The sequence below is a fragment of the Sinocyclocheilus grahami genome, unplaced genomic scaffold, assembly GCF_001515645.1.
Source record: "Sinocyclocheilus grahami isolate Dianchi unplaced genomic scaffold, SAMN03320097.WGS_v1.1 scaffold1674.1, whole genome shotgun sequence".
Classification (NCBI taxonomy): Eukaryota; Metazoa; Chordata; class Actinopteri; order Cypriniformes; family Cyprinidae; genus Sinocyclocheilus; species Sinocyclocheilus grahami.
The window spans coordinates 2,287-23,255 of NW_015506853.1; the positions used below are offsets into that span (position 1 = coordinate 2,287).

Here is a 20,969-nt window from a genome sequence, read left to right on the forward strand (position 1 = left end):
GATAATGCCTGTGGCTGTCTGAGGTGAGCTGGAGGGATGAGCTCCGCTCCGGGCCGAACAGGAGGAGGCAGTGCTGGAAGAGGGAGCCCTCTCAGGACTGGAGGCTCCACTGCAGCCCTCCACCACAGCCTCGTCTGAGGTAGAGCTGCACCTCTTCTGAGAGTCTTTGGTAATCTTTGTGATGGAGATGTGGGTGTGTTTGTTATTCATTTATCACAGCTTCACATTCTAAATAAGTTTAAATGACAGTCAATGCAGCAGTGAAAGAAGACACGATGAAGAAAGTACCTCAAGGATATAGTTGAGGACATAAGGGTCTTTTTTGACTCGAGTGCAAACAACAAAAAGAAACTGACACTCCTCTGTTTCAGTCTTTGAATCAGGGAGTCCACATAGACGGATTAGTTTCTATAACAGAAAGTGACAAAAAAGAAAAATATGATTTTATTTTGAAGGTACAATTCATAGGAATGCAACCTAATTTTTCATGCAAATGGATGAAAAATGGATGCTTCACGCCATAAAAATAATGATTCTACTGCATATGCTATCCAAATGTTAAAAATCTACATTGCAATAAAAATTCTAAATCATGATAAAGTGTACAGAATTAAATTCTGACAAATAAATAAATAAATAAATATAAACAAAACAATTTATATTGCTTCAGTTTTCATTTACTGTTATAATACATCTGTTATTACTTATACTACTGTTCAAAAGTTTGAGGTCGGCAAGATTTTTATTTTTTTTTTTTTAACATTGGATGCAATAAATTGATAAAAAAATGACAGGTAAATATATATATATTTCAGACAAATGCTGTTTATTTAAACTTTCTATTAATCAGAAGAACTCAAAAAAATGTATCACGATTTCTACAAAAATATTAAGCTGCACAACTGTTACCAACATTGATAAGAAATGTTTCTTGAAAACAAATCAGCACATTAAAATGATTTCTGAAGGATCATGTGACACTGAAGACTGGAGTAATGATGCTGAAAATTTAGCTTTGATCACAGAAATAAACTACATTTTAAAATATATTACAATAGAAAAGAGTTGTTTCCCAATATTCCTGTTTTATTGTATAGTAAAAATATAAAACAATATTCTCAACCCCAAACTTTTGAATGCATTTGTACTTTACTTACATCAGTTATTATACATTTTAAAACAGTTTTTAAAAACACTTATTGTTCCAAACCCATATATATATATATATATATATATATATATTTTTTTTTCAAAAAAACAAGAAATTTTCATGTAGCTTTTTTTCATTCGATAACAGTCATCCTACTGATAATGTCATACCTGTACGGGCCGATAGACGTTGATTAAATGCAGCACAGGTTTCTGAATCTGGCTCAGGACTTTAGAGAAGAACAACATCACTTGTTGACTCATGCCAGGAGGATACTGTACAAAGAAGCAATATTTCAGTTCATTTACAGCTTTAAATAGCTTTAATCTCTGTCTTGAGTCTGTGTTTTCATACCTGTGCTTTTCCCAGCGTGCAAAGTGTCTCTAGTATTTTGTGCTGGAGCAGGTACTCCATGCAGGGACCCGTTTCCTCTCCTTGCTGTGTCTCCTCAAACACCAGGATGTCCAGCATCTGTCTGAGCCGCCATGGGATGTCTGTCTGCTTCACCGGACGAGACTCATCTTTGTGCATGAGACAAACATACAATTGAAACTTTAGTTTTTTTCTTTACCTTTCCTCTTTTTTTCCCTAAGGCATGGCATAATTCAATGTTTTACACACTTTGTGTGTTATAAACACTCAAATGCATAGTAAATTACTGCTTAACTTGAATTTACACATATAGTTTTACCTGTAGTTTCAATGTAATAGTTGGTTATTGCTTTCCAGTGATCCACAAAAGAGTCCAGCAGGTTTATCGATGGCTCCCTCTGTAAGAATCAGAACAGAATCAACTGTATTTTCTATTTTACTGAAATGACACTTTATTGATTCTATACGATCACTAAACACTGAGTTCCTGTAAATGCTAAATCCTTCACTGTAAAACATAAAGGTGGTTTTGAGTAATAAGCATAAAAAAGAGGTTAAACTCATGGATAAGCAGTTAGATGACTTTTTATTTTATATACACACTACTTTTCAAAAGATTAAGAAAAAGACTTGTTTTGCCACCTGCTTTACATTTTGTTATAAAGGCAAGATATTTTAGGTGTGATTTAGGCATAGAAATATTTTATGTATGTTTATGACTGTCTATGTGTCTGTGTTTGTGTGTGTGTGTGTGTGTGTCTGTGTGCGTGTCTCTGTGTGTGTGTGTCTGAGTGTGTGTGTGTCTGTGTGTGTGTGTCTGTCTGTGTGCGTGCGCGTGTGTGTCTGTGTGTGTGTGTATGCGTGTGCGTGTCTCTGTGTGCATGCGTGTCTCTGTGTGTCTGTGTGCGTGTGTGTGTCTGTGTGCGTGTGTATGTCTGTGTGCGTGTGTATGTCTGTGTCTGTGTGCGTCTGTGTCTGAGTGGGTGTGTGTCTGTGTGTGTGTGTGTGTCTGAGTGTGTGTCTGAGTGTGTGTGAGTGTGTGTGTGTGTGTGAGTGTGTGTGTGTCTGTGTCTGTGTGCGTCTGTGTCTGAGTGTGTGTGTGTGTCTGAGTGTGTGTGTCTGTGTGCGTGTGTGTGTGTCTGTGTGCGTGTGTATGTCTGTGTCTGTGTGCGTGTGTGCGTCTGTGTCTGAGTGTGTGTGTGTCTGAGTGTGTGTCTGTGTGTGTGTGCGTGTCTCTGTGTCTGAGTGTGTGTGTGTCTGTGTGTGCGTGCGCGTGTATGCGCGTGTGTGTATGTGTGTGTGCGTGTGTCTGTGTGTGTCTGTGTGCGTGTGTGTGTGTCTGTGTGCGTTTGTGTGTCTGTGTGCATGTCTGTGTCTGTGTCTGAGTGTGTGTGTGTCTGTGTGTGTGTCTGTGTGTGTGTGTGTGCGTGTCTCTGTGTGTGTGCGTATGTGTGTGTGTGTGTGTGCATGTGTGTGTTTCTGTGTGCGTGTGTGTGTCTGTGTATGTGTGTGCGTGCGTCTGTGTCTGAGTGTGTGTGTCTGTGTGTGAGTGTGTGTCTGTGTACAGGTTTATATATCCTGGTGGGGACTTAAACCTGACTACACACGTGTCTCTGTGTGTGTGCGTATGTGTGTGTGTGTGTGTGCATGTGTGTGTTTCTGTGTGCGTGTGTGTGTCTGTGTATGTGTGTGCGTGCGTCTGTGTCTGAGTGTGTGTGTCTGTGTACAGGTTTATATATCCTGGTGGGGACTTAAACCTGACTACACACAGACTCATGGGGACTCGTGTCATGGTGGGGACCTAAATTGTGGTCCCCACGGGTACAAAAGCTTATAAATCATACATAATGAAGTTTTTTTGATAATCTAAAAATGCAGAAAGTTTCCTGTAAGGGGTAGGTTTAGGTGTAGGTTTGGTGTAGGACAATAGAATATACGGTCTATACAGTAGAAAAACCATTAGGCCTATGGAGAGTCCCCACAAGGATAGCTGACCAGACGTGTGTGTCTGAGTGAGTGTGTGTGTGTCTGTCTGTGTGTGTCTGTGTGTGTGTGTGTCTGTCTCTGTGTGTGTGTGTGTGTCTAAGCACATTTTTCTCTCTTTCTGTCAGAAACTTGTCCAGACCTGCGCATTTCTGCACCTTCCACGTGAACATACTCTCAAATGACAAACCCAACAGTGTGTGATCAATAAAAACTCGTGTGTCTGAGCACATTTTTCCCTCTTCCTGTCAGAAACTTGTCCAGACCTGCGCATTTCTGCACCTTCCACGTGAACATACTCTCAAATGACAAACCCAACAGTGTGTGATCAATAAAAACTCTCACATATATCGTTTACTATTTAGAAATACCACATCTATGAACTTAATAAACAATAAAAGATAGTAAATCACCGCAAGTCTAGTGTTTCGTGTACTGTGTTCAACTACTGTAGCGCAAAAGCTAAACTTAAGACAATGTATACATCTTCACATAAAGTACTGAACGTCGTGACAACACACTGACAATCTATGTAATTGCATATTTCGTTCATATAGAGCAGTAAAAATAAGCCTATAACACTTTTATAAAGTTTGACAGAATTGTGCAAGAGTCTCGAGAGTTGTTCTACATTAGCTAGGCTAAGCTAACAGGCTAGTTTAAAGACATTCAAAAGTCGGTGTTTACTCACCGTTTCCAAGGCCTGCTGCAGAAAAGCCGTCACTTTATTAAACATGTCCATAGCTGGATCCCAGCAGAGCTTCTCAAATTGTATATGAAGTGTGAGACATCTTTATATCGTTATACAGCGCTAGTGTAGAGTGTAAACATTGTTCAAGTGGCTGCTGCGCTTGAGCGAGACTATCTGCTGCCTGCAGTAGCGACTAGCCAGAGCAAACACTGACTCCTCAGCGTACACTACAGAGAAGACCGGGACACATCACACAGATGAAACATTTCATTTTCAATTTATGGCGAATTTATCTCCATATCTCAAAATTATCAAGTGCACCGCAGAAATTGTTATAAAATAGGCTATTAATTTGATCAACACCATAACACTAATAACATTTGAAAAGGTACCTTAATTTAGATTTCACGAGGGTTTTAATGAAATTTCCTGTGGGCCATCACCATGATTACTCTTGTAGAAAATTAGTGTACTTAATTGTGTTGAGTGTATATTTGTAATGTAGTTAGAATTTTTTAAATATATTAGTAAAGACTGTACTTGCAGATAATATAATCTTGCTGAAAGAAAAAAATACCACTTAAGTGCACTTAGAATACACTTTCGTGACTTTTTTTATGAACACACTTAAGTACACTTTTAAAAAGCACATATAATGTCAAATGTAGAGTTTTACTGTAATACAGTACATTATAAATGATTATAATAATCGTTTGTCGTGCCTTAATGAAGTGCATATTGGCTAACTTGTTAAAGCATGTGGAAAGTACTTGATTAATTTTAACTGTAGTTTGTTATTACAGTTAATACAGGGGTATAGCATCTGGGTATACACATGTATATATATATATATATAATTTTTTTCAGGGCTATATTGCTGCCATAGAATTGCATCATATTTTAAAACTATGTAATAATTAAAAAAAACAAAACTGTGAGGTTGATAGCTTGGTAGCTATTTTGAAAAGACTGTAGCACATCTAGCTTCAGTGACACCTGCATCATTTTAATTCTCTTTCTTTAATTTTAATTCTCTTTTGTTGAAAGTATAGCCATTCTTTCCACTGAGAATACATGAAGCCTTCAATTAAACACTAGGGACATTGTAGATGAATTTGCCGAAAGAAAGGCGCAGAGAATTAAATGAAATTAATTGCAGCAAAATGTGAGTAGCGAGTAGTTTTTTTTACTTTCTTTGTGTCTTTTTGCGTTTTGGGCCGCTGCGCCGAGAGTGTGTTTGCATTAGTAAATATGGTAGTGAATATTTTAAGAATAAAGTCAAATTTATGAGATTAAAGTTGGGTTATATTGCGTGAATAAAGTTCATTTTATGGTTCAAAAAGAAACATTTGAGATTTTTGACTGATTTATGTAAATAATTAAACAATGTTGGCAAAGTTATTTTGTTGGCGTACTGAGGTTTCGACCGTTATGGCTATTTACTATTTACAAGCTGTTTTATTGACGATTTTCGAAACACTGATTGATCGATTACATGACACATTCATTTTATGAAGTTGTTCTGGATTTTTTTTTTTCAACATGTTTGTTGATATTCATTCATGTTTATTTCGTGCTGTAACTAGTAGAAAAGATGATTGATTCATATGCCTCTTGAACTGAAGTGAATGCAGTGATCTCACCACATTAAAGAGCGGAAAAACACAGATTTTTTGTATGCGTGTTTGTTTCATGATACAACTGACAGAATTTAAAGGATATGATTTGCGTTATATTAAAACAAATCGCTTATTGTGGGTTATTGGGTGGGATTTATACCATCAATAAAACAGCTTGTGACTAGTCATGTAATGGGATTTACCTCACAAAAGACAACAATTAAGAAGTAACTTGCTATGCCACTGATTTTCATTTCATTGAACATAGGCTTATCACTGGCCTACAGTCCACAGCATTTCTTTTTTTGTATTCTGTCTACTATATTTTCATGTTTATGTAAACATGCACTGAAGTCTTTGGATGCTGCCTCACATCTTGCTGGATTTGAATCATGAGTTTAAAGTGTTTAAATCAAGACAACAACAACACAAGAATCATTCAGTTTCAGCTCTACGTTTATTGCATTTCATTGAATATCATTTAATGTATTTTGAAATCTTTAGTCATTTTATTTACCTAATTATCTTGAATATGTATTTGATTTCTATCTACTCATAAATCTGGTTTATAGCAGGTGTTAACTGTGATTAGCAATCATTGCTAATGAAGGGCGGGGTGGGGTTGCTATAAACCATTAAAGCTCATTTGATTAGAGAGAATAACCACCCGTTCTCCTGTTGTCAACCACTGTGTCACACCCCCCACCAATTTGAAATCGTGTATAAAGATGTAGTAGCTACTACTTAAGTAGGTTAAAAGCACTCAAGCATAAGTATTTCATATAAGTTTAAACTAATACATGTTCATTTAATTGCAATTAACATGCAATTAAGTGTCCGAAAACATTGCATTCAGTTCACACTTTTAAAGTCTATTCTTTTGATCTCAGAGCAAATTGAAATGCAAACTCTTGTCGTTTTGCACGACAGACAGGATGATAACAGCACGGTCTGACTTCATCAGAATGATACTGTATCTACAGAAAACAAGCAGAAAAGACAAACAAGATTCATAGACACAGAAATGAGGCTTTATCCAGCATTACTTTATTTATTGTAGAAATATGTTCATCAGTGGTGTTTTGGTTCTCCACAGTTATTTTTTTATATTTATGGCAATATTAGGCCATCCTTGTCTTAACCAAGCTACCAAACTATACAGAAAAGAACCTTCCCTGAAGTGGGATCAATACCAGCAAAATCTCTTCAGCTGTAAAGACAAATCAAAGCTTCATTAAAAAAAAACATGGATAAAAAAACACGGTTAAGGCACATTATTAGAAAAGCTCGACACATAATATACTGTATGTGCATTGGAATAAAAAGTACAAATGTTGATAAATTACCACAGATTTGTGAGTCTTGTGAAAATAAAAATAAGAAAGAGGTAATTACTCTTCAATAATCAATAATCAGTTAGCAATACGCATATCCTGTCTGATCTTCACACTGACGATTCCTGATTTTGACCATGACAATGACTTCTTGACAAACCACAGACACAGTTTGGGTCGGGTTCAAAACAGTGCAAAGTGATTTACATAAGGATAAATACTGTGCTATAATGATAAACATAAAACTCTACTTTATGTAAATGTGCCACTCTCTAGACTTAGAGTTATTCAATACCTGAAATGTTGGTGTCAAAGTTATCTTTAATTTCTGAAGAAATGTACATCAGTATCATAATCTTAAAAGACATTTACTCCAATTGTAAAATGTTTTGCGGTTGCTCCCTAACAATCTTGCAACTCGATGAAAGTTTGCATACTGACAGACTATGCTGATAAAGAGTTTGTTTGGTCAGTTATTTTCGTACAAGTACCACGTACCCCAAAAAGAACACAAACTTGACAAATCCAAACCACTGCATGATCCACATGCTTGCAAAGACTATTATTTTCAGTGCAATATTATATTGACAATATGAGGGGGATGTGAGAGAGTCTTCTCTTGATGTCAACCTGAAGCTTTGGTTTCCCACTGCTACAAACACAATCAGAAAGTGGTTAAGGGTCAGTGCAGTTTTAGTTAATACATGACACATAAGTTTCAATAGAAATGACATTAAAGTATATTTTAGTTTACCATAAACTGAAATACTTTTACAGGGTTTCTGCAAGTTTCATGAAGGTAAAGTTAAAGAAAATGAAAGGAATAAAGGGGACAACATGTATCATTATGTTCTCTAAATGTAAATGTCTAAAGAAAACACAATGAATTCTTAAATCAAAAGGAAACATGAAAAGAATACTTGTTTTCTGAAAAATGTATTAAAATGTAGTGGAAAAAAATCTGCCAGTGGCCTCAGAAAGTCTTAGATCTAAGGGAAAACAAGTTTTCATTCCCCACTGACAGATGTTTTAAGCATAAACTCACTTAATTACTTTTGTTTAATTTCTCAAAGAACAAGACTAAATGTATGTAATTAGTTGAAAAAGTTAATAACACTGACAATGATATTCATTTAGTTGCAGTGCATGCAACATTTAATGGCATAACTTTATGAATTTAAGACTTTCTGCGATTTAAGACCTTTTAGTGGGTGAATTAAGGCTTATTAAGACCTTTTTAAGACCTGCAATTGTATTATTTTACTTCACCTTTATTTCAGTTGACAACATTTTTTAAATAATTTATTTAACAATAATGACCCTGGGTGACATTTACTGAGGAAAAAGAAGTGTTGGTCTTGATCATATAATTTGTGACTGTTAGTTAATCATTAGTTTAGTTTCTTCTGTGCAACACGGAAGGAGATATTTTGCCGTTTTTATTTATTATATTATTTATGAGATATTATGAGATATTTTGAGTTTGAATCATTTGTCCATTTAGTCCACAAGTCAAAAGCCCACAAGTCAAAAAAGTCAGAGTTTGGTTTTAGTTGTACCTGTAGCTTCATTATGAATTCATCTACCGAGTCATCTGGAAATCCAATACAATCATAAACTCATGAGGTAGTCTGTGCATTGTGCTCACGCTGAAGGAATCTTACCTTCCTCCTCTGGAAGACCCTGCCATGCTCCATAAACAGGGCAGACGGGGCTTTCTTCAGGGTGCTTTTTGCCGAGGCAGTTCTTCTCAAGAGTGGGGTCAGAAAGCCACCCTTTGAGAGACAAAGACAGAGGACAGAGGTGACTGTTCAAGAGTGAGTGTGTGTTATGTACACTATATCCTGAATGACTCAAACAAGTCACAGTCATTGGAAAACATTTCCAAAGTCATCAGACTGCTCCAGAGAGTCCACTCATCTTTGCTTGATGAAGTAGGATGTAATGGTGGGTTAAAACAGCTCTTATCTGAGCGTTATTCTCTGCTCCTCTGGGAGGAAGTGGCTCCCAATCCAACCCACTGTAATTACTGAACTCACAACGGCAGCAACAACCGACAAACAAAGCACCAAACAGTAGCCAAAAATCTTTCAGTTTGGAACAAAAGGCTGAAATATGACACCAAACAACACCTGATAGTAGCCCAAAATGAGATCCCATCTTTGTATCATGTAATTGATCTTGCAAATCAATATTAGCTTGTTGCATTAACACAATCCAAACAACAGGTGGCAGTGTAATAAAAGTTCAGCGGTTCAGTCATTTACTGACACCCAACTACCACTTTAAACTGCTCCTATAAGCCCTTTCAAAAAATACTGTTATTACCATGTTTTTTTTTTTTTTTGACCATGTACCAAGGATAGATACCGTGTTTTTTGGGCATTACCTTGGTGCAAAAGGGTACTGTGGAAACGCCATGATACAGTGATGGTAATGCCATCATATCAGGGTTAATAGTTAAACTTATATTATTTCAGCTAGTTGCTAAGGCAAATCTTTTTGTTGAACTACTAAAACTAAAATAAAAAAGTAATAAAAACTACATAGATACACTCAAAAAAATGCTGGGTTCTTTTTTTTTTTATTAATTTAAAAAATATATTTTTTTTATCCAAGTGCTGGTTAGTTTTTCTGTAACTAAGGTGCTGTGTCATTTTCAGTGTTGGGTTATTTTTTTTCTACCCAACCGCTGAGTTTAGCCTGTCTCCGACGAAACAACCCAGCTGCTTTCCAGTCAGAGCATGGGCTTTTTGTGTCCTCTACAGGAGAGAGCAGTTCTCAGCACCGCTGATTTGGTGCACTTCTTCAGTGAAATAAAGGTTTGTATATGTTTTATTTCATTTGTAAAGTATTTACTGTGCTGTAAATTATATTATTTTACGCAACGCAACATAAGGACGAGATGTCAGTGAGCAGTCGCTTCGCATTATTGACCAGTGGTTTGAGTCTTCCCTCTCAGATAGGTCCTTCAAGGTATCTTGGAGAGGTGAGGTGTCCAAGTCGCAACATCTAACTACTGGGGTACCTCAGGGCTCAGTTCTTGGACCACTTCTCTTCTCTGTCTACATGGCATCATTAGGTTCTGTCATTCAGAAACATGGCTTTTCATATCACTGCTATGCTGATGACACTCAACTCTACCTCTCATTCCATCCTGATGATCCGACGATAGCTGCTCGCATCTCAGCTTGTCTAACAGACATTTCTTGCTGGATAAAGGACCATCACCTTCAACTCAAACTTGCCAAGGCAGAACTGCTTGTTGTTCCATCAAACCCATCGTTTCATCACAATTTCACCATCCAGTTAGGCACATCAACCATAACTCCTTCAAAAACAGTCAGAAACCTTGGAGTTATGATTGATGATCAGCTGACTTTCTCAGACCACATTGCTAAGGGTGTATTCACACCTGTCTTGTTTGGTTCGATTAAATCGAACTCAAGTTCGTTTCCCCTCTTGGTGCGGACCTTTTTGGCAGGTGTGAATACAGCAAGCGCACTCGGGTGCGGACCAAATAACCGTACCGAGACCCAGCTGAAGAGGTGGTCTCAGTCCGCTTCCAAACGAACTCTGGTACAGTTAGTTTAAGGTGTGAATATGACCTAAAAAATGCCCGGTCCTGCAGATTTACTTTATTCAACATCAAGAAGATCAGGCCCTTTCTTTCGGAACATGCTTCCCAACTCCTTGTTCAAGCTCTTGTTCTTTCCAGGCTGGACTATTGCAATGCTCTCTTGGCAGGTCTTCCAGCCAGTTCTATCAAACCTTTACAATTAATCCAGGACGTGGCAGCAAGATTAATTTTAATGAGCCAAAAAGAATGCACGTCACACCTCTGTTTTCAATTTGCACTGTTTACCAATAGCTGCTCGCATAAAATTCAAGGCATTGATGTTTGCCTACAAAACCACCACTGGCTCTGCACCCCTTTACCTAAATTCATTACTTCAGACTTATGTGCCCTCAAGAAGCTTGTATTCTGCAAGTGAACATCACTTTATTGTGCCATCCCAAAGAGGCACAAAATCACTTTCTCTGACTTTTAAATTAAATGTTCCCTCCTGGTGGAATAACCTGCCCAACTCAGTCCTTAGCCATCTTCAAGAATCGGCTAAAAACACATCTCTTCCATCCTTATTTGCCCATCTAACTCTAGCACTCTCTATTCTATTTCTATTCTTTAAACTTAACCCTTTTAGACTTGCACTCTATTCATTTACTGCTTGTTTTCTTTAAAAAAACACACAAAAAACAACTAATACTAGCTTTTCTAATCTTTTTGTATTCTATTTGTTTTCTTTTTATTTATTATACAATTAACAAAAGCAAAAAAGTTCTCTAACACTAACTTGCTCTATTCTTTTTCTATTCTATCCGTTTTCTTTTTATTTATTATATAATAAAAAAAAACCTTGCTACGTGTACTGCGTTAAGCTAACTGAGACTTGTTAAAAATCGCTGTAAAAAAATGGCCAAATTTGGACAGTAACATGCTGTTTTCCATTAAAACAGTGCATTCTGGGTAATATTTGTCATTTTCGAGAAAGTAGCCTGCTGCTATATATCGTCAATTAACAGCGTTTCAAATCCCACCCTACATCCTCATTCACTATTCACTACATGAGTTTACTAATAGTCCACCTGACAGAGAGAATGAGAACTAATGAGTGAATTCAGACACTGATGAACAGCTGCTGTTAACAAGCAGATTCACTGATGGAAAGAGAAGCAAGACAAACACAAGAACTACAGCTGTCTTCAGCCACAGCCTTAGACGAAATCAGCTGAAGATTTAAACAACTCAACAAACAGCTTTACCAGCTTCATTCATTACTAACCAGACTGACTTTATTTCTGTCAGACGTCTACAGAAGATCTTATTGAGAAATACAGAGGTTTAGATGATGATGCTTTATTGTTTCGTTTGACGTTACCATTGTGGAGATCAGTGTTTACTTTAGTTGTGCTCCTGACCCTTGACTTTTAAACATTGTGTCAACTTATTTCACAAGTATGGAGAACTACTTTATTCAACATCAAGAAGATCAGGCCCTTTCTTTCGGAACATGCTTCCCAACTCCTTGTTCAAGCTCTTGTTCTTTCCAGGCTGGACTATTGCAATGCTCTCTTGGCAGGTCTTCCAGCCAGTTCTATCAAACCTTTACAATTAATCCAGGACGTGGCAGCAAGATTAATTTTAATGAGCCAAAAAGAATGCACGTCACACCTCTGTTTTCAATTTGCACTGTTTACCAATAGCTGCTCGCATAAAATTCAAGGCATTGATGTTTGCCTACAAAACCACCACTGGCTCTGCACCCCTTTACCTAAATTCATTACTTCAGACTTATGTGCCCTCTAGAAGCTTGTATTCTGCAAGTGAACATCGCTTTATTGTGCCATCCCAAAGAGGCACAAAATCACTTTCACTGACTTTTAAATTAAATGTTCCCTCCTGGTGGAATAACCTGCCCAACTCAGTCCTTAGCCATCTTCAAGAATCGGCTAAAAACACATCTCTTCCATCCTTATTTGCCCATCTAACTCTAGCACTCTCTATTCTATTTCTATTCTTTAAACTTAACCCTTTTAGACTTGCACTCTATTCATTTACTGCTTGTTTTCTTAAAAAAAACACACAAAAAACAACTAATACTAGCTTTTCTAATCTTTTTGTATTCTATTTGTTTTCTTTTTATTTATTATACAATTAACAAAAGCAAAAAAGTTCTCTAACACTAACTTGCTCTATTCTTTTTCTATTCTATCCGTTTTCTTTTTATTTATTATATAATAAAAAAAAACCTTGCTACGTGTACTGCGTTAAGCTAACTGAGACTTGTTAAAAATCACTGTAAAAAAATGGCCAAATTTTGACAGTAACATGCTGTTTTCCATTAAAACAGTGCATTCTGGGTAATATTTGTCATTTTCGAGAAAGTAGCCTGCTGCTATATATCGTCAATTAACAGCGTTTCAAATCCCACCCTACATCCTCATTCACTATTCACTACATGAGTTTACTAATAGTCCACCTGACAGAGAGAATGAGAACTAATGAGTGAATTCAGACACTGATGAACAGCTGCTGTTAACAAGCAGATTCACTGATGGAAAGAGAAGCAAGACAAACACAAGAACTACAGCTGTCTTCAGCCACAGCCTTAGACGAAATCAGCTGAAGATTTAAACAACTCAACAAACAGCTTTACCAGCTTCATTCATTACTAACCAGACTGACTTTATTTCTGTCAGACGTCTACAGAAGATCTTATTGAGAAATACAGAGGTTTAGATGATGATGCTTTATTGTTTCGTTTGACGTTACCATTGTGGAGATCAGTGTTTACTTTAGTTGTGCTCCTGACCCTTGACTTTTAAACATTGTGTCAACTTATTTCACAAGTATGGAGAACAGCGATAGATAGATGGACGGACGCTGAAGTGCAGGCACTTGTAGCAAATGTAGCACTGCCAGTTGTCATTGGAGATTCTTAGTCCTCCTTTCCGTTCTTTCAATCGCTTTACGTATACGTCGACTTTCCATGTCCATTATTGTGAAACCCGTGAGACACAACAAAAACACAGCTCTGATCACAGCATCCTCCATCCTCCTGTTGTTAATGTTTCTCTTCTTTGTTTTTGGTGTTGAACACCACGCACAATGATGACACTGTTGACCGGCTTACATCACTTCTTAGTACACACTCCCGGTGCGAATGCAACCCTTTAAATGGTACTAGAAAACAGTTCACGCAAAATCGTCCCAGTACTTTAGTACTGTACATTTAGTTCTGGAACTAAAGTGGTGCGAAAGGCCTTACAAACACTCAAAGAGAGACATCAAGAATCAGCAGATGAATCTCCACAATAGTGACAATCAAAAGCTTCATGCTGCAATTCATGCTGGGTACCACCCATTACTCCCAGCATGCATTGTGGCATGAATAAATTATGCTGCTCAATTTGTTTCTTGAATTCTTACTATGTGCTTGTATTTTTGCTTTTGTGTTTGTGTTGAGTTTTCGTAGCATGTTTTGTGATGTTGAGAGTTGATCTGTTTATTTATTTTGTGGATTGTCACCATTGTTGAGATTCATATGCTGATTCTTGATGTGTTTGTCTAAATTACAATAACGCTTTTTTTTTTTAAATGAGCGATGTGTTTTAACAGTGTTTCATAACTGATGGCTCAGTAGTGCTTGTCCTTCTGCTTTAGTATCAATATTCAATAAGAGAAGAAACACTGGATAAAATCAGTGAACCAGGAGCAAGAGAATGATTATTCTTATCAATCTATAAACAACAATACCAGACTTATTGTCTTTTATTCGTTTTTGCCATAACAAACATGTTTCAAAAACACATTGTTGCAAAAAAAGTTAAAAGGTCAAGGTTCAAGAGCACAACTAAAGTAAACGCAGATCTCTATCATGGTAGTGAAAAAAAAACATCTAAACCTCTGTAACTCTCAATAAGATCTTCTGTAGACGTCTGACGGGAATAAAGTCAGTCTGGTTAGTAATGAATAAAGCTGGTGAAGCTGTTTTAGGAGTTGTTTAATCAGATCTTGAGAGATTTAATGCCTTCCTTTATTTCAGCTGATTTCATCCAAGGCTATGGCTGGAAGTCAGTTGTAGTTCTTGTGTTTCTCTTTCATTCAGTGATTCTGCATGTTAACAGCAGCTGTTCGTCACTAATCATCACTTAATTAATCACAGAATTATCTCATTAACTTCACTGATTCAGTGTTACTCTAACACTCTGTAGTGTGCACACATTATAAGTGTTCATTTAAAACTGAGGATTTTGTTGTGGGGTTTAAAGGGTTAAAGAAAAAACAGCATGAAATGTAATTTAACAGTAATAAACTGTTATTAATTTACGGCAACACACTGTTGAAAAACAGTAACATGCTGGCAACCAGAGCTGCCAGTAGATTACCGTTAATTCAAGGAAAAAACTGCTATATACTGTAAAACATAAGTCAGATTTACCAAACAAAACCAGTTAATTTCACTGAAATATTAGTGAATGTTCATAGAAAACAGTTATGCAAAGTCATGAACTGATAAGGAGAACAAATATTAATCTGAACTGTATTACAGTTTTTCTCGATTGCTAAAACACTCAAATCCATTGGCTGAACAAAGTTCTCAGTTGCCTGAACTCATTTAGCTAATTGTGCAGTCTGTTGTCAATACCTTCAACCATTTCACATGGTAAAACACAATTTGCAGATCTCACTTAGACTTTTCAGCAAAACTCTAAACACATTCTCATTCTCAAAACACATTCTGCACTCTAATGCACATGTCATCCATACTGGTAAACACGTTAATTCAAGGAAAAAACAGCTATATACTGTAAAACATAAGTCAGATTTACCAAACAAAACCAGTTAATTTCACTGAAATATTAGTGAATGTTCATAGAAAACAGTTATGCAAAGTCATGAACTGATAAGGAGAACAAATATTAATCTGAACTGTATTACAGTTTTTCTCGATTGCTAAAACACTCAAATCCATTGGCTGAACAAAGTTCTCAGTTGCCTGAACTCATTTAGCTAATTGTGCAGTCTGTTGTCAATACCTTCAACCATTTCACATGGTAAAACACAATTTGCAGATCTCACTTAGACTTTTCAGCAAAACTCTAAACACATTGGAGGAGGGCAAGAAAGAGGAAGAAGAGGAGGAGGGCAAGAAAGAGGAGGAGGAGGAGGGCAAGAAAGAGGAGGAAAAGAGCTAAGCAGAGTAATAATTTCTGATAAATTTTGAGCTACTATGATGGAACATGTTTTCATTCATCAAAAGACAATGATGGAAAAATATTCCATTTGTTTTGATTAAAATTTTACTTCTCCCTGAGAACTATATGTTTTGAACAATGTGTTTTCTATTTTTTGGTGTATTGTTTACTGACTGCTTGATAGTGTATATCATTTTGATCACTTTGTTTATGATTTTGAGAGCAGTGTTTGATTTTGAACACCGGTAAAACTGTTTTGAGGCGAAAGTTTCATTTTGCGAGAGGAGTCAAGAGTTTTTTTTAAAATAGTGCTTGAAGATGAGGTTTTGTTTAATGTTTTCAGAAAATGGAGCAAGGTTTCAGAAATTTGTGTTTTAGCAATCGAGAATAACTGTAATGTGTTTTTGCACAAGAGAGATCTGTTAGTTTAATGTAGTTTTGTGGGTCACCATTGTGCTGGAGAGTAGAGCCTGTGCTTCAGGCAATGATGAGCCACAAACACTGATGTTCTGCTGCTTTATTTAAAGGTAGTAACTGTGGAGTTGCTGATTCAGTGACCATCTGTTTATTTTAGTGCATAAATGTGTACTATTGTTAGTTAATGACATTCTACAAAGATCTGAGTAAAAGTCATGTTTTGGTTGCTTTATTATTACACTTTAAGTGTTTGCGGTTTTATATTAAGTATTTCTTTTTAGTGGATTCAAATGAAATAAGTTCACTGTACTAACACCATATAAACACTAGTTGTTGTTTTTTAACTCGAATGGTTTGAAGCAATCGGTTTCCAAAATGAAATGAGTTACCACATGGTATAATCACGGTAACATACTGTAAAAATTAAGAGCTGTAAATTAACAGTACAATGCTGGCAACCACAGCTGCCAGTAGATTACCGTTATTTTACAGCGCAAATTTTTTTTTTACAGTGTAGCACTTGCATATCATTGCTCTTTTGTTGATTTTGATTGCTTCCATTTGTCCTCATTTGTAAGTCGCTCTGGATAAACGTGTCTGCTAAATTACTATATTATTGATTATGATGAAAATGCCATTTGCCTTGCATAACATTCGTTTTTATTCGTTATAATTTTATTTGTTATAATACTGAGTTTAATTTAATTTGTTAAAATATGTTCTCTAATCTCAGTACTATTTGTTTATGGGCAGGTTTTGGAATCAGTCACGACATTTTTCAACTACGAGTGAAACACGAGACCGCGGTCTGAAGTTCGCAGCTCCCAGCAGCCCTTCACCGGCTCAGATTTCAGCGACACACCGGCACGAGAATTAGCACTATTGCGGTAAAAAGTGATTACAGAGAACGATTGAATACACTTAAATTAAAATTATATTTTTTATTTCTAAATTGCTTGTTGAATGAGTTTAAATGTATGTAATATTATACACTATACTGCATTCACCCAAATAAATTCAATTTGTCTTGTATTTTGTCCACGTGTTCTTGCTTAATAATAAATGTTCATCTTCTTATTATTGCTGTTGCCTCTAGTAATTCTGTGTGTGATTTTTGTAATAGTTGATTTAAATAAAACAACCCAGCATGTTGGGTAAAAGCATTAACCCAACCAGCTGGGTCAAGTCAAAACATTTATAAAAACTAAAAGTATCTCTTTGATACTAAAATAACACTGCATCATACTTTGAAAAATTCCATGAATTTACTCAGTATTCCAAGAAAAACAAGGTACTACTATGGTAAATGTCCAAACAAAACAAACATGGGAGTACAGTGGTTCTGTTTGGTACTTTTTTGTAAGTGTGGAACCACCATGGTATTTTTGAAGTGCCATGGAGTACCAAATACCATGATGCATGAATATGGTAATCATTCAGTACCTTGATACAATATCAAAGTACCATGGTATTAGAATCATTGAACCATGGCACTGGCACAGTGCTTTTATTGTAGGGGAAGTATGAGGCGGAGGTTGTTACCGGTCGTTCAGTGCAGAAAGCGAGGGAGCGTCTGAAGGAGTTCTGTTTAGCTGGCTTCGTCCCCACGCTCACGAGGTTGACCTCTGACCCTGCTCGCAACTGCACACGTCTCTTTCCTGTCAGATCCAGCTTCTGCACACCCCTCTCAATCTCAAACACTTTTGTACCTAAAAACATAAACACATGATATACACTACCAATCACCTAAGATGAATGTTTTTGAAAGAAGTCTCTTATATCTTCACCAATGCTGCATTTATTTGATCAAAAATACAGTAAAAACAGTAATATTGTTTTCTAATGTAAAAAAATTTAAAAATGTAGTTTATTCCTGTGATGCATCATTACTCCAGTCTTCAGAGTCACATGATCTTTCAGAAATCCTTCTGAAATGCTGATTTGCTGCTCAAGGAACATTTTTTAGTTTTATCAATGTCTTATTATTATCGTGATGCAGTTTTTAGGATTTTTTGATGAATAGAAAGTTAAATGAAAAACAATTTATTTGAATAGAATTTTTTTGTTAGTCTTTACTGTCACTTTTGATCTCTTTTTTTTTGGTATAAAAACCAACCACTAATATAATAAACAATATGAACAGTTTCAGTAAAGAGCTTGAGCTTTAACTTGTGAGCGGAATATTTGTATTGTGCGTAGTTTCTAATTAAGCTATAATTTTGTGTTATTCCACCACAGAATGCTTTTAATCACTATACATCATTTGAGATGTGGTGGAAATCTTCAAGACTTTCAGAAAAATAAACAGAACTCCCCTCTGATGCATGTGTGTCCACTGTTGCACATTGTTAATAGGCAAATTAAACTAGTTTGAGTGTGAAAAGTGTTTTAAGAGTGTTTATTTTCTAAAAGGTAGTGTATTATTTTTCAGTTTTGTGGATGTTTATTCATTTTCTACTTTTCACCCTCTTTTAATCTCTTCCCTGAGTAGAGCATGTTCTGGAAAGTTGGGTTCAAAAAGAAAACATGATATTCTCATGGTTTTGACTGAAGAATCTTAAAGGATATGTATATGTATGTGTGTGTGTGTGTGTGTGTGTGTGTGTGCGTGTGTGCGTGCGTGTGTGTGTGAGTGTTTGTGCATGTGTGTGTGTGCGTATGTACACCACAATGCTACATCCCTGAACTGCGACCGTCCAGAAACACAAGGAGTCTAAACCTCACCTCACATGCCCTGTAGTACACAAGACTATAAAACACACTGACGCTTTCTAAACACGGCTCATACACTAGCATTCAAAAGTTTATGGTCAGTAAACTAAGTGTTTTTTTTACAGAAATTACCACAGCAAGGATGCAGTAAATCAACAGTATAGACATTTATAAAGTTTATAAACTTTCTATTAATCACAATATCCTGAAAAAATGTATCAGTTTCATCAAAAATATAACCAGCACAACAGTATTCGATACTGATAGTAATAATAAATGTTTCTTGAGCAGCAAATCAGCATATTAGAATGATTTCTGAAGGATCATGTGACACTGAAGACGTGTGATGATTCTGAAAATTCAGATTTGCATCACAGGAATAAATTACATTTCAATATATATGAAAATAGAGAACAGATACATTAGATTGTAATAATATTTTTAGTTTTTAGTATATATTTTGACCAAATAAATATAGCCTTGGTGAGCATAGGAGACTTCTTTCATTAAAATATCTTACCAACTCCAAACTTTTAAATAGCAGAGTATATCGACTGCATTGGATTTCCCTCCTAAGATCATTTCCGCAGTTCTTTAAATGCTCTACTGACAGTACCTGGCCACTTCTTAATCGTTAAATGTCATTTTGCATGCCACTTTGTGGTAAATGTTTCCATGATAAATACAATCAAATATCTCCACTGACCATAATCACACATGCTTGGCACAGATGGTATTTCCTGCTAAAGTGTATTTGACAAACCCGATGAGAAAAACAGCACCATAAATAGGTCCATAATCATAATCAAATACATCAAAGTCAATAGAAACACCACATTGTGTCAATTTGTGTAAGAAAACATTATGCAATGTTTAGATGCTCTAAAATTATAGTGTATAATTTAGGTCACGCTGACCTCATTTAGCTAATAAAACAAAATGATGCTCTGGGATGTTATCCAAATCCATAATCCAAGAGCATGGAAAGTTTATATAATTCGCTATATAACTATTTGCACTGTTCAAATTAAAAGCAGATGCCTCTGAATTGTCATGTATCTGCCGTGGATGAGGGAGCGATGGTTAGGAAAGCCGTATGTATGTCTTAATCATATGTTTTGTGCTCAAGAGGGAAATAGGCTTATGTTTGGTCACAGGACCAGCCTGTCCTATGGGCCATATAGGTGGTCGCCCAAGGCCTGTGAGATGGTCTATAAACTTCCAGCAACCATTTGCATCTCTCATTTTATTGACCAAATGTATTTTCTGTATTCCCAAAGATTTTATGAGAGAATAATGAGCTGGAAAGACTGATGATGCTAATCAGCTTAAAAGCTATGAGGTTAGATGGATAAAAAATTCCTATGAAAGTAAAAGTGACTTTTACAACCAAATTGGTGACAGAGTGAGTGGGACCAGGCAATGAGGGCAGAAAATGGGATGAGAGAACTATAAATGTACAGTATATTTTGATCTTAATGTGTTTCTTTTTCTTTAAAAAGTGCAACTCAGGATTAGCGACTGGGGTAATATGACTGACTCACTGTGGTTGCTGAAGATTTCATTATTGCTGTAGTTGGCAGAATCCTTGGATGACACCGATTCTCCGTTTCCACCAGTGTAGGGTTTCTCAAACTGAAAAATGGATGGAACAGATGTATAAGTTATAAGTAATGCTAGTTTGTCAGAGTAGCAGTGAACAATGACTGTCCATGAATTCAAAACAAGTCAACATTGACTATTTACAGTACTATCATTGCACTATATCCCTACTGTGAACAAGTCATCTGTGCGTGTATTTAAAAAAAACGTTTGCCTTTGTAATCTTTCATCAAAATGTGAGATCTTGCTCTGAAACCTTTTAAATTTTTGGCTGATGTCACTAAGCTCTTTTATTTTTCAACCCCCCCCCCCCCCCCCCCCTCCCGCCT

General features: G+C 36.3%; 1 protein-coding gene and 1 pseudogene across 2 annotated transcripts in view; both read right to left on the reverse strand.

Moving 5' to 3' along the window:
* Positions 1-4,410, reverse strand: part of LOC107571954 (protein FAM160B2-like) — a 6,191-nt pseudogene extending 1,781 nt beyond the window's left edge.
* Positions 4,411-6,900: 2,490 nt separating this feature from the next.
* LOC107571967 (actin filament-associated protein 1-like 2) overlaps positions 6,901-20,969 on the reverse strand; it is a 47,758-nt gene continuing 33,689 nt past the window's right edge. For both annotated transcript variants that reach the window (XM_016258365.1, XM_016258364.1), the window contains exons 12-15: positions 20,583-20,673; positions 17,869-18,035; positions 8,814-8,924; positions 6,901-7,801 (exon numbers count right to left, since the gene is read on the reverse strand). In XM_016258365.1, coding sequence (XP_016113851.1) covers positions 7,775-7,801; positions 8,814-8,924; positions 17,869-18,035; positions 20,583-20,673 — 396 coding nt within the window. In that variant the 3' untranslated portion in view covers positions 6,901-7,774. The remainder of the gene's footprint in view (positions 7,802-8,813; positions 8,925-17,868; positions 18,036-20,582; positions 20,674-20,969) is intronic.